This window comes from Harmonia axyridis, chromosome 5 (genome assembly GCF_914767665.1).
Source record: "Harmonia axyridis chromosome 5, icHarAxyr1.1, whole genome shotgun sequence".
Classification (NCBI taxonomy): Eukaryota; Metazoa; Arthropoda; class Insecta; order Coleoptera; family Coccinellidae; genus Harmonia; species Harmonia axyridis.
Window position 1 is genome coordinate 16,504,829 of NC_059505.1, and position 15,621 is coordinate 16,520,449.

Here is a 15,621-nt window from a genome sequence, read left to right on the forward strand (position 1 = left end):
GGTAATTTCATCAGTCATCCAATTAATAGGTACTCACAATGACATTACTAATGAAAAATAATAAACCAGAAATAAATAAAAGATTTTAAACTCTAATCTACAATCAGAATTCGAGATTTGGAGATCACTTTGACATGTTATTTGCAATATCCCTCATGATCCTCGGTATAGAACAAAATTTTTGATCGAAGAGATTATAGGACAAGTTGAATCCAAATGGATCAGATTATTGGATGATGAAATGAATCTGCAAATGTGATGAAAATATTAAAGATCCTGCAGCACAACGGCCATGGTTGTCCAAACAATTTCATCAGATATATTGTTAAATAGCAACGATAAAGATGATAATACCAATCAGACGAACATGAGGTTTTGGACAAAGTTCTCACATTGAAAAGACTCTTAGATTCATGCAATCAAGAAAAACGTATTCCAATCACCATCAATTATTATAGTGGAAAATTGCTACAAAGTACAAATTCCACAAATCCCTGAGCTCGATTGCCCGCCAATATTTGTCATGTTCACCAAACTCAATAGTAAGCGAACAACTATTCTGTGTGTTGGTCTAATCTCTAATCTATGATTCATGATGAAGCTGCGAAGCTGTTATTCATCAAGTATAATTTACTTATTTTGAAGTCGGAAGGTGTAAATAACGTTTGAAAGGGAATTAATTTTTTTTTTTTGTAAATTCCATGTTATTTATAATATTCAATAAAACTGATTTTTTTTGTGAATATACACTTACAAGATATCCACCATTTGCCTCCGATTTTTGTTCCGATTTCCATAAATCAGAATTGAAATCTGCGAATTCGACTTTTGTTCCGGTGACCGGTAAATGCATAACATCCCTAGTCTAGTCTAGACCCGTGGCAATCCAAACAAAAGTGGTGTTCTTTAAATATAAAGCAGTCGGTCAATAGGGCCGACTGCTCGCCCTAGGGTAGTAAATCAGTCAGTTCAGGTCATAACCGCACAACTCCCATTTGGGTAGGAGTTTAATGTGACAGCTGGACAAAAGAGCTGTTGTTTTGTTTGAGTTTGTCCATTTGCGTTCGAGAACACCATCGAAATTTTCCAACATGATTTTTCTTGAAAAATAGTTGAGTGTGAAATAATTCAATGAAACCCTAAGGCACTTGGCTGTCAAGGTTGTATATTTTGAGATTATGGTATTCGGAACTATTTTCCATACCTAGAGCAAAATCAAGAGACAAATATTTCGATAATTTTATGAATACATACATCGATTATTTTATGAATACATACATCGAACTAATGCCGAAAATATTCTTTGTTGAAAGATTTTGACCGCTCGTTCATTCCTTCCGTAATTTTTAATATATGAATATGATATAACATGTAATTTAGTAAGATATCATCTTGGTTATTATATTACGATGAGTGATGATTTTAGAATGATTCAACCTAGTCCGAAGTTTCGACTCGAAAATATTAGGTACATATTTCTGTTACGCTAATCTGCTTGACACATTCCAAATATGCAGACAATAGTCATCGTAACGGAATTATATATCGCTGTTTCGGGAACGAGCACTTAAGCGCATCCGCCATTTTGAGTCGGACTCATACAAAATGGCGAATTCATCGTCTTTGCATTTTTTCACCCTTCGGTTATCGAGTTATATCAATATTCTATGATAATTTTCTGATATAATTTGAAAATTATTTGGTAGAATTATTTCATCTGTGTATCACACACAATTTGATATCTACTGATATCATGTTTTCAGTATAGACTAAAAAATTATCTTTATAATTTTTTATTTGGATCCAGTGAGCATGATATATATCATATAGATCTATAGATTACCTATATTTGAAATGATCACATCAAAGGATTGAACATTCATTTAGTATAATTCGTACTTTTTACACAATACACAAGTGGCTGTTAAAATTGTGCTTTTCTGGCCTTGACTGCAGCAACTAACTCAATAATAGAGTCGAAACCAATTTTTCGGGCAAAATCTCGATTGAGCTGAATAATTTTGTATTCTTGCTAAAACACTATAAAACGATACTGGTAATGTACAAAATTCGCAATGCAATTCACCGAGAAGAAAGAAAATATGAGCTATTCTGCTTGAATCAAATGATGATTTTGAAATTTTAGGAAACTATCCACAGGCCTGCTGAATCTCTATGTGCTTTACCAGAAGTAAAGTACTAGGACGTTTCCACACAGGTAAACATTTATCAATAAGGACATGTTGTGACAATATTACAACAAATCAAAAACTTATCAGCTTGACAGTGTTGAATTTTCTCGAAATGTTGAAAACAATTGAAATGTAAGTACATATTAAGAATCAAAAGATAGAAGTGATTCGCCTATCATTTATGAGACAGAGAAAACTAATTTCTCTTCAGGAGGTTGAACAGAATATATTTATAGTTAGTCAAAAAAATGTGAATGTGTGAACCAGGGAAATGAAAATTTTCAAGATTTTGAGTAATGTTCCTAAAATTGAAGAAATAATGAATAGGTATATGTTGCGCAGCTTTAAACCTATCTATTTTTCTGTAGATAATTTGTGAATATTTCTTTATTTTGTCTGTATTTCCAATAGCCAATATAAATTTTAAATCTGAAGAAGCTACTGTGTATCCAAACAATGGTTATTTTAATAATTTAAAAGTGAAAATAGATCAACTGTTATTCAATTTCAAGAAAGAGATACAATTTTCAATTATTCAGATATATAAATATGATGCATCAATTCGTCGATATATTTTTTTCAGAAGAAGATAACATATAATGCGTATTTTTCATCAAAGGGAACCTTGATTCCTGAAAATGAAATATTCTTAGAAAAAAAACAATAAAATGACAAATATTTGAAGTTGAAATTGCCATTCTCAGCAGTATTTGAGCGAATCATTATTGTTCTGTCTTCAATCCATATTCATCATTCTTCTTCATTAAATATTTACTATTCAACAGTTCAGAGGGGAGCTCTGAAATGTGAAGATACTTTTCAACCTACCATTAAATTCCTATCATTTGAATGTGTTCCTAAATTACGGAATATTCAGTTAAACTGAGAAAAAACTATTTTCATTATTCATTCAATTTCTGTTTCCTGCATAAATAAACACGAAATACTTCTGTTGACAATGATCTTACCTACACTTGAAAATGAATGCTGAAGAGGGCGCATCCTACCCTTAAATCGGAAATCCCTTTCGAGCATCTGACCTTTTTGTTGTTGAATCAACCTTTATTTGAGCTTTGGTTATCACACTTATGGCGGAGGACCTGAAAATACGTTGCCCTGGCAATTCCACCATTCTGAGTTAGACTAAGACATCGTCTTTGGATTTCTTAATTAACTGAGTTAACTTCTCTTTATACGCTTTGATTATCATACTCATGAGAATTTCTTGTATTGTGTAAAATAATAGTGATAACAATTTTCTCATTTATTCACGATAAATCATGTAATCATCATGTAACTGTTCTTTAACTCCTATCAACCATTTTATTCACTTCCACTCTTTTCCAAGATGCACTTTTTCAGTGGAAATTCTTCAATTTTCATTAAAATTTCAGTTTCATTCATTCGACAAGGAATTCCACCTGGAAACTTTTCGATGAAATTTAGGTGGCGCGATTTCATAGCTGCCCATCACCTTCTTACTTCGTAGTGAACATTTTAAAAGATAGTTTTGGCTATATTTGGAGAATGATTTCAAATTGGTAGAAATAATTTTGATTATTTTTTTGACTTTTTATGTTTAGTGTTCGATCATTTGAAACAGTTATTAGCATCAGTAAGTCCTTGGATTTTGATAACTGATATATGAAATTTGTGATCAATTTCTTTATTTTATTCATTTTATTTAATTTTAAAATCCATTTGACTTTAATTACTCGGAACTCAATCTCAAGAAAGAAAATCAACTGCCAATTGTCCTTTTAAGCGACATGCCGAATCCACATTAAGACCTTGCGAATTCTTATAATTATTCATCCCCCCATATAAATGGAAAACCGCTCTTCCAGAGTTTGAAATAACAACATCCGTAGACATGTTAATTTGGTGAAATTGGTGGTCATACTTTTACATTTCGTTTCATCGATGAACTCAGTTCATTACACAATAATACCTTATGCATTGAAAAAATCGAAAAGTCAAGTTAACATTTTTAAGTTTTTAGAATGAATATTTATGAGCCTTTTTTGTGATGTGCTCAATTATGGCAATCATATTTTTTTCTAGAATTTCCCTCCAATTCTTGAAATTGAAATTGTAAATCCGCCATCAAATTTACGCCACCAATCGTTTTCACAAAATGAAAAAAGATGATGATTTAAATTTTGTTAGTGTTGTTAGTAAGTTCTCACCTGAAAGTTTCCAGTTGAGCTCTTCAATATTGAAGATAATGTTTCAGAAGTAATATCGAGGATGAAGAGTTGAAAGTTTAGGGGATAATACTTCTGATCCAATTCATTAGATGATGAAATCCTTCGAATGAGGAGTGACTCACAATTTCCTTTACGTGGTCTATTTGAACCGATTATAATAAACTGATTGGTTCAGATGGAGATGAAAATATCATAAATCTTGAATTAATATGGGATATTTCAAATATTCGTCGATGATATTAGTGCAAGAAAATCATGTGAACCACCTTGCAAGTTAGCGAGGCGAATGATGAATAATGAAAAAATTGTGTATTCCTCATCTTGAATTTCACTTCCACGAAGCGGAGATGCCTGACCTACAAGGGGCAGATAATTAAGTTTAATGTGAACTAACACAAGTGAAAAGTTAAATGAGGTAGTAGTAAGTATCAGTTATTCAAAACTTTCAAAATATTTTCTATGAAGTGATTACAATTTTATTCTGAATTACAACGGAATTTACTTATTCCTTTAAAAAATGTTTTTTTTGGACTCACAGACACGTTTGTCTATTCGTCCAAAAAAAACCTATTTTCCGGGCTTGTTATGTAAGTTACTATTCTAGCGACTCCATCATTTACACATAGAAGTAATCACATTTTTGACAGTTCGTGGCAAGGATTTTGGATGAAAATTTTATCACATAAACATTAGTGAAGAAGTAAGAATTGTTGACATCATGTAGTTTTGCTATGTATCTTTATATTGTAATATACAATTCGTGAAAAATAGAGCAAACTCAAGTTATAAATTCCTTACAGCTGGAGTATGAGAAATATTTCTCGGTAAAAATTCCCATTCAAAATGAAAGCAGTAAAGCGCCAATAATTCAACATAAGCTTCCCCCAATGTACCAATCATAGACGTAGAACCTTCCTCTCCATATTCTTTCGAACATCTCGTTACATGGAGTGATTGAATTATCTTCCGTTCTTTTATACTCCAGCACTCCATCCTAGGGGTCTATTGGAGTTTTTCAAGGGATTCGTATTAGAGTTTGATAATTTTTTTATACCTACGTTGTTCGTTTGTTTACCCGCTTTTCGTTCTGTGAGACTTTTGATCGAATTATATTGAGTTTAATTTGTTAGAATAAATTTCTAACCTTCATTACTGCGAAAATAATTAAAAAGATATATTTCTAATGTGACAAATGCGTATAATCTATAATCATCTGAATGTTGTATTTTTTCAAATCAAGAATTAAATGGAATGAGAATTACATCATTTATTATCATTTGTGAATTGAACTGGTATGGTGGCTAGCTAAATTCTAACTCAATTTTCAAACAATTCATTACATTCATCCTGGACATCCTGTGACAGTTTTATTCTGTCCTACTACCTGCTATGAAATGCTGAACGGTATGACTTAATTTAGATAATTTAGATCTAGATGAATTTTGTCAACTCTTTGGTGATACAGACTGGAGCCAGACTGGGTAGTATAGGAAAAAATGTACAGGGTGATCAGGGCCGGCGTTGTGAGTGACAGAGTCAAGCGACCGTTTCAGGCGCCTCTATTTGAGGGGCTGTAGAAAGGCCTAGTCTGCTGGTCGCCTTTTCCAATTTCCTCATGGATTATTAAAAACAACATGAAGGTTGTTCCGCTTCGCTGCGTTCGTCAACATTCCTTGCAATAAAATCCACAGAAAAAAATCCAAAAATTATCGACTGATCGAGCACTATTGACTCACCCTGTATATGTAATATCATAGTATAAGGAAAGGATAGTAAGCCAACCGCCGTTTGACGCAAGGAAAAAGTCACCAGGGGTCGCTACTGTAGTTGGACTTGGATTTGGAGAAGTAACTTGACAATAGATAGCGCTTAATCATGAGCTATAGATGGCGCAGAAATAATACGATAATTCATTCAGTGGCATGGTTGAAAAGGGGTCGCATGACATTGCCAACAATTTTTATGTTATTATTAAGGTATCACAAATACACGCCACTGGCGTAAATGCTTATTACAGAGCAGAAAAAATATCAAAATATAGAAATCTTCTGACCACTCTATTTCAAATATTGTGGTTCTTCAAAATAACACCGATTTTTTCAGAGGGCTCCACTTTACGGACCAATTTTTGACAGTAAAATTCGAGTAAAACGTTAGTACAACTAGATGGCGCTCAACATCAACAAAATCGAAAAAAGCACTACACTGGCTTACTATCCTTTCCTTATATCATAGTATAAGGAATGGATAGTAAGCCAACCGCCGTTTGACGGCAAGGAACTGGTCACCAGGGGTCGCTACTGTAGTTGGATCCGGGTGTGTTACGGGTTGCATATATCGAACACTAATGACTACCCAAAGTGGAGAAGTAACTCGATGATAGATGGCGCTGAATCATGAGCTATAGATGGCGCAGAAATAATACGATAATTCATTCAGTGGCGTGGTTGAAAAGGGGTCGCATGACATTGCCAACAATTTTTATGTTATTATTAAGTTACCACTACATTTGAATATTCGAATATTCATTCGAATAATTGCGTTTTGCATTACGATAAAAGTTTGAATGATTACTTAACTCTCTATTCAGGAATAATTAAAACAAATTGATAGATACAATTGAATTAAAATTATTCATATAATAGTAGAAAGTGGTTTCATCCGAAGAAATATGAATAGAATTGGAATATTATCAATGAAAAAAATATAAAAATTGAATATAAGATTCAAACATATGAATTTGACAATAAAGAGTTCTAAAAATAATAATATAAGATTCCACATTCGAAATGTAATGCCGTCTTTTAAATCGTTGGCAAAGTTTTTTCATTTGAAACCTTGCTTTTCTGTTCCCTAAGCATTGTGATTTTTAGACATTTCTCTATTTCAGTGGTCAAATATTTTTTTATTCTGAATTGAGAACCGACGAATCTTTCTATTCTTTTAAACCTGGGCTCTTAAAATGTACACACATCAACTGTAGTACCATCCTCCTCTAACTAAACTGAATCAGAAAAACAAAGTGTTTTGAATCATTCATAGAATTGAGCACGAAGTGTATTCTTGGAGGATTTAATGTTCTCAAAATCCGCTCGATCATTTTTTTTTGTATCTGTATACCTGTAATGAGAATGAATTCATTTATGGCATTTAGATTGTATTGTTGTGTCCCAGCGTAGGATTACTGCGTCTACATAAGGATCTATAATTGTATTTTGAACGTTGTCATGTAATGAAAATTATTTATGGATTTCCCAAATGAGATTTTGATTTTGAAAATATGACAAGACAGTCGTAGATAAATTGATTTATTTATGGCATTTTTAATACGTCCCGGATAATCTGGGCTTAATCCTTAATGTGTCATATAGATTACCGAAAGTTAACAATTTCAAAAAATTTCATGTTTAAACGTATCTGCAAACTGAACTTTTCAGATATCTGTTTGAAGATATCAAAGGGAGGAGCACCTATTTACGGATGCGTCAGTAGGTACCTTCAAAGCAACAAATAAGGTCATCCAAATACCTGCACTAATAAATAGAATTTTTATTTGAAGGGTTTTAGAGAATTCTACGTTCTGAATAATCCATGAATATTTCAGGTAAAAGCGAAATAATGATTATATTCTGGACAAACTCCAAAACAATCCAAAATATCAATCTTATAAATTTTATACTTTCTATAGGGGGATTCGTCAAACGAAATAAATTTTCAATTTTTAGGTAGCTTGATATGTTTAATTTCATCTATTAAGTGTGTACTCTTTTTGATTGAGAATTAGCCTCGAAAATTAACTCCGCTTTGGATGATCTGTATTAATTTTCTCGATAATTTGGAACAATGAGCGATAATGAATGATACTGCTAGTCTACTTGGATGATTTTTTTATGCAATTTTTTTAATGAAAATTGTTTTAGGGTTTGAGGATTCATTAAATTGAATTTGTATTTGAGTATATCCTGAAACATACTAACTATATTTATCTTAAAATGATGAGGAAATGCCAGGCGGCAAATTTTCAAAGTGCCTGTTATGGTTTATTACATCTCTTGTCGTTAGACACTTCTATCTTTTAAGCGTTTTCTTGTGTACCTATTTAAGTCATAACTCCAATTTCTTTTATTACAAGGTCAGAAGGATTATTGAACGCATTACGATCTAGGGCCGCCTTCAGGACCGGCCAACCGGATCATAAAATACCATTTGGTACCTATTTTGCTCAATCTCAACATCAATTGAGCGGTAGTTTTTCTATAGAATTTAACATGTACTTGGGTAAATATGCTATTTTCACCTTTCTTTTCATAAGAATACGGTTATGGTTACCTATATGTCTGGATATGCCACTGTCTTTACTTATGAGTTACCTGATTAGGCGGAAAACGTTTCTGTTTAGCTCTTTTGCTCCTTCCCATTTTCAAGGTAAAATGGCACGAAATAAATCTGGAATCCTGAAAATTGACAATTTTGAAATAAAAAAGGGTTTTATACGGATACAAGTGAATCCACTCTTCACTTGTACGAATCACCTACCAGTACACCAACTATAGATAAAGTTACAGCCAAGTCTGACTGTGATGAAGACAAAATCGAAAATTTAGTTGAAGGTTTTCAATGCATATTGTAAAACGGGAGCCAGAAAAAGTTCTTATGAACATGTGTTCTCGCCGCCATATTATATAAAATCAGGATGTCACTTCCAATAACTTATAGTTATTAGTACATATTTTCATTCGACTAGTGTCCTTTAATCTGAAACACAATCACAAAAATGATTTCCACATATTAGTCTGTAAAAAAAGTTGACTTGGAAATGCTAACTCAATTTACCCATACCTATATTTAAATATTCTGATCAAATAAAAACGTCTATAGTTAGCTCATCCATCAGGAAGCCAATTCAATGAAGCATAAATCCCACAGTGGCCCAAAGTGCTAGGTGCCACTTAATATACAAATCAGTTGGGAATGTGGCCGATAAGCTGTTCCATCCTGTAATCCTGCCCTTAATTGAAGTATTAAAATTTAATACTCTCACAATCCTTTGAAGAATGATGTTTTATCAATCCTCCGGAGGAAAACGAGATCATGCAGAATATTTGAATTTCAACGTTTTAATCCTTTCACAATATATTTCTAAGCATAATCAATAAAAATGGAACGAATGCGACATTGGTGAATATTTGATGATTGATAATGAAAAAGTCTCTAATTCTGTAGAAAATCCGTTCATCCTGCCTTACCTTGCAAAACAAAATCGTGCAGGAATATCTCAGTTTCACACAGATTTCATGGTTATATTTCATTATTATGTAAGTGCTCGAAACTCTGCTGTCGCGGATGTATTTATTATGTGTCAAATTTATGATATCTAGAGAAAACAATATCAAAAAAATATAATTTGACTCATATATGTGAGAAAAATAAGTTTGAACCAAATTACTCGAAATAAAAACATTTTTTGATTACTGATTCGATTGTTCTTTCCTTATACAGGGTGTTCCAAAATTGGAGGTATAAAGAAATCTATATAAAAATTCGGACAAACATCTAACCAATAGATAGAGTTCTTCTGTGTTTATTTTTCCAGCTACAGAGTCTAGTTTCAAACATTATACATTACTTTAAAAAACTAATTCATCAGGTATTGATCAAATAACAGGGAATATTTTGAAGAATATTTATTCATATATTGTCCCAATATTGACCATTTTAATAAATAGATCTTTATCTGATGGAGTTCATTCAAATATTCTTAAAATTGCCAGAATCAGAATGGTACATAAAAAGCATGATACGAAGTTAGCGCAAAATAACCGACCGATATCCTTGCTGTCGATAATATCAGAAGTTTATGAACTTATTCTAATATTCAATAGAATGTTGTCGTTCCTTCAAAAGCACACTATAATGTAAAACTGTCAACATGTATATTTGAAGAGAAGGTCAACACAATCAATTATTGGAAGACGCTATGAAAGTATGATTGATGGGAACAATAGCCTTGCTGTCATGAGGAATTTCAACAGGGCATTTGGTTTGGTAACCCACGATTTACTTCTCTATGAAATAAAGTTTTTGGGTTTTAGAGAAATCGTAAATCTTATTTAAAGCATAGAATATAGATGGTAGAAATTAACGGAATAAGATCTTTGTTCCACGATGTAGAGTGCGATGTTCATTTTGGGACCGCTACTATTTCTCTTATTTGTTAATGACTTGCTTGATATTGTGGTTGTGGATGGTCCTCTCGCTTTGACAATGTTTGCAGATGACAATACATTGATATTTTCTGACCGAACCATGAATGGAGCTGTGGAAAGGGCAAAATTGCGTTTGCATATTTCATTTGAATGGTTCGTCTATTTCTGAATACTGATAAGACTGCCTTAATAGTTTCACATTTGAAAACACAGCTGAATATATGAACAAATGTTTACTGATAAGATCATTTTTGGCAGAGCCGTATCTAGGTACTATTGCGCCTGTGGCAATATATTAGACACCGCCCCTCATTTTCGAAGATTTTTTTTATCCATTATATTTTCTTATAGTATTTTTTTGTTCATAACTTAAGTCATATATTTTCGTTTTACTGATTATTTTAGGCTTAGTACGCAAATTCTAGGGAAGGCTAGCAATATTTTCAATGTTTCCAGATTCCTCGGCATCGTTCGTTGCGAGGTATCGCTAGAAATAAAAAGATGTTCGATAAAATAATCAAATAAAGAATTCTTTGAACATGAGTTTTAGAGGTATTAGATACATGATGGTTTTCAAAACTGGATCTGAAATAGGAAATAAAAAATACTTGTCTTATGAAATCGTATTATAAATTTTCATATTTAGAATTAATTCGATTCACGATTATCAATATTTTTGATGTTTTTTTTTTTACTTTTGAGATTATTCCGTTCCTGTAAATTCAGTAATTGAACATATGCGCCAATAGTCTCATATAACAGTATTATATGAATGTAAACTGATAAATAATTGGAATGATTGGGAACGCTAAGGTACGTAAAAATTCTCTGTAAAATAGAGGTAATGAGAAAAAAAACTATTCTTTTATGTGGAATTAATTGAACAGTGAAAATATTTTAGATTTATAGATAAATCTGAAATTTTCTGCCACTTTAATTTGTCAAACAAATTCCAGTTACATTTCTTTCACGTTATAAAATACCCTATGATGGAATATTTTCAACTGAAATTTACACCATCTGTTTTTAATGCCATACCCTTCGTAGATTCACTATTTGCGGTTGTTCTCAGGTGTCCGTGAAGTTAGCACCCACTTTTTCGAAAATACAAATTTTTTTTTTTGCATTCGTTAGTAACTATTTGTAACACAAAAATTTTCGTTTGTACCTCAAGGATAATGGTCGAAAAACATTGCATTCCACTGGGGTGCTAACTTCACGTTTTTTTTTTCGAATTTTTCGATTTTTCCAAAAAAAAAGATTTAGTTAGAAAGTCCATCGTTAGTAACTGTTTGTAACACAAAAATTTTTGTTTGTAATCCAATCTATAATGAAAAAAAAAATTCCTAAAATGCGAAGTTAGCACCCCAGCGGAATGCGATGTTTTCTACCAGTATCTTCGGAGGTACAAACGAAAAATTTTGTATTACAAATAGTTACTAACGACTTACTAACGAATGCAAAAAAAAATTTAATTTTCGAAAAAGTGGGTGCTAACTTCGCTTTTTGGGGTGTTTTTTTTTCATTATTGGTTGGGTAACAAATGAAAATTTTTGTGTTACAAATAGTTACCAACGAGTTACTAACGAATGCAAAAAACAAATTCTTAATTTTCGAAAAATCGAAAAAAAAAGTGAAGTTAGCAGCCCAGAGGAATGCGATGTTTTTCTACCAGTATTCTTGAGGTACAACCGAAAATTTTATTGTTACAAATAGTTACTAACGAGTTACTAACGAATGCAAAAAAATATTTTTAATTTTCGAAAAAGTGGGTGCTAACTTCGCATTTTGGGAATTTTTTTCTCATTATAGATTGGGTTACAAACGAGAATTTTTGTGTTACAAACAATGACAAACGATGGACTTTCTAACTGAATTTTTTTTTTGGAAAAATCGAAAAAATCGAAAAAAAAACGTGAAGTTAACACCCCAGCGGAATGCGATGTTTTTTTACTAGTATCCTTGAGGTACAAACGAAAATTTTTGTGTTACAAATAGTTACTAACGAGTTACTAACGAATGCAGTAAAAAAATTCTTCATTTTCGAAAAAGTGGGTGCCAACTTCACGGACACTGTTCTCAGCCGATGGCCACCAAAGGAGTTTATGATATTATTATGTTTGCGTAGATTCTTCTAGAATCACGCTGAACCTCAATGAACAATGAATTGATTCATGGAGGACAGTCTAGGCATCCAAATTCCCAACCAAATTGAAAAAAGAATATAAAAAATTTAAAGATTGTGCTTTTCCAAAGTGGGAGTAAACGACCCCCCATGAGTCAATTCTAGTTACGCCCCTGCTGGCGATCGCTTCAGTCATCTCGGAGCTCGGGAACCCCCTTATTTTGTCTAAAGCCCGCCACTCACGAAGCGTTTTTTCGAGACTTTGAACGCCAGGCTTCCAAGAGATTCCAGTCGGGCAGTCAAGTTCATTCTATGATTTACAGTCGTGCGGCCGTGTCCCGAGCTGCCCGACTGTAAAATTATCCGAACGCTCGAACATGGGTGCCTCGTGAGTGGCCGCCTTAAGCGCCCACGAGCCTTCAGAAATATACGACGTGCGACTCGTGTGTAACAAGCTCAAGTAATATCAAGTAGCTGGATATCAAGTCAAGCAATAAATATCTCAAATCAAGTCAGGTCAAGTTCAAGGATGTATGTAATATTTCACGAGCTTGATTTTCAAGTCAAATAGTTGGTTAAAATATCAAGCTACTTGGTTTGATGAATCCCTAGAATACATGAAAACTGAGTTGTGATCTTTCGAATTATTTCGCCTGGTGCTTCAATATATTTTCTCTTGATATTTTTGGGCGCCCCTGCGGACCTTGCACCCGTGGTAAGTGCCACCTTTGCCACGCCCTAGATACGGCACTGATTTTTGGGTGTCATTATTGATGCCTATCATAGTATAAGGAATCCTTCCTCATAACATGCTTATATCATGGTAGAAGGTACACTATTGATGGATTTTCACCTAAGTGTTTTAACAGTGGTCAGTGATGATCATAAGCATTATATAAATCTATGAATGGAGAATTATTTCATAATTGATGAATTAATATCTTCTCTGCAGATAATTGGAATAATATGTTCAGATAATGAATTTCAAAAATTTTTTAGAGAATGACCGAAGGTGTAAATGATATCAAGCTATATAAAGATCTGTTAAAAAAGTCTTGGCATTGCATCTTTCGTTTATTTATATTCTATTTTGAAATTAAAAATTTAGTATATGTTTTTTGTTCTTCAATGAGTACTCCAAAAATCTAATGAATTGTGATTCCTTTATGAAATTTTTACTGAGTATTGAATTGAAAAATTTATTCAGTAGAGTAAATTTAAGAATTTCTTCAATTTTTAAATACTTAAAAATAATAACAGAATTTACAAAACTAACAATTGAAAAATATTTTCATACCGTTATGGGAAAATACTTCATGTTGTTTAATAGAAAATGGTATGAACACGCCTTTAATAGATAAAATATATAGAAAACTTGAGTGAACAAATATGTATCAATTATTTTCATACAAGTTCAATCAATTATTCATGTCATGAACAGTTTTGATATAGTGACTGTAGTTTTTTTTTTTCGTTCCTTATTAATATAGTGACTTTTTAAAGTATTCTACACATTGGTTGACAACTTGGTTCCGATTTTGAAAGTTACGCTACAGCTACAATGTTAAAATTCTTCATTGGATTCTTTGAAGTTCATTTTTTTCTTATGATATTGCCATTACATTCACTTAGATACACTATTCAAATTAATCAACAAGTTTTCTTCACCATTTTAGCTACCTCAGTTAAAATGATCTGTAAATTCTGGGATGAAATAGCATGTTTAGAGTTATATGATTAGAATTTTGCAAAAAAATATCCAGTGTCCATTAAGTACGCAAAAATTATTGAAGATTCTTCGGAACAAGCACATTTTGATAATCTCCAATGGGCTATTTCATGGGCCACTCTAAAATGAATTTCATTGAATTGTGAAAGCATTCCACTATATTTTTACGTTAAAGAAGCCGAATTCCAGTATATGAAATCATGACTGTATGCATCCCTTCGTAGTTTCGAAAATTTGGTATCTCTGAATAAAGCCGCGACTAGACGTTCAAGGCCTACTTCGATGTCAATAATTCCTGAATAGAATATACATCATTTTTAACGTCGTCGTTATTTTCTGGCTACTTTATCCAAAAACTCTTTCAGTTTTCTTGCATATTAGTCAAATCACTAAGATTTTTCAATATTTTGTCCTTTTTCAATTTTACAAATTTCAAAGAAATCTTTAGGTTCAGTAAGGTATGGCACAATCTGAGACAAGATACCATTTTGTGTCATTGTAGATTCATCTGATAAATCTATAAGATAAAAAAGGTATAAAATTAGTGGTTTCCAGCAGAATGATGTTAGGGGATGAAAATATAAAAATATCTGAAAAATATTAAAAAACGTGTTCAAATTAAGGCAAAATTTCAATTTGGTTCGGATTTTTCGACAATGAATTATAAGTAAAGTTGGAAAATGTCGTTCTCAGGAACACAAGAAATGAACAAGTTCCACTCCATTCTTTCACAAAGTTTCGGCTTTTATTAGTCCTTCTTCAGGCTAAAAACAATAACTTACATTTAGTGACACATGAACATGGAGAAACCGAATTTTATGTGCCTTTAAATGATAACATAAATTAATTGAAAACATCAAACATAAAGATGACAACAAAAAGTGAAAATGTAAAACGAAAAATGAATGAATGAAAAAAATAACTAAGTTATCTAACATCAAAGCGGATCAAGTAAGACATCGGTATGAAAAACAGAACAATCGAAACGAAAAAACGAGAGAAAAGAGAGATACTTACTGTCAGAACAATAAAACCTTGAATATTTTCATCTACAGAAAATAGTCATTCAAAAATCAAAGAAAACGAGTTCCACTGAACCTTAGCATTGATGTTTGTTGGTTTTTCCGGGGTCATGACACATTGCACATAAAATAAGAAT

General features: G+C 32.3%; 1 protein-coding gene across 10 annotated transcripts in view; it reads right to left on the reverse strand.

Annotated features, from left to right (window-relative positions):
* LOC123679837 (rap guanine nucleotide exchange factor 4) overlaps window positions 1-15,621 on the reverse strand; it is a 697,170-nt gene that overhangs the window by 508,764 nt on the left and 172,785 nt on the right. Inside the window, exon 1 of one of the 10 annotated variants that reach the window (XM_045617361.1) lies at window positions 15,480-15,604. The exons of the other annotated variants lie outside the window; for them this stretch is intronic. Within the exon in view, the coding sequence (XP_045473317.1) occupies window position 15,480 (1 nt within the window). The 5' untranslated portion in view covers window positions 15,481-15,604. Of the gene's footprint in view, window positions 1-15,479; window positions 15,605-15,621 lie in introns of those variants that run through there. 10 annotated transcript variants of the gene reach the window in all.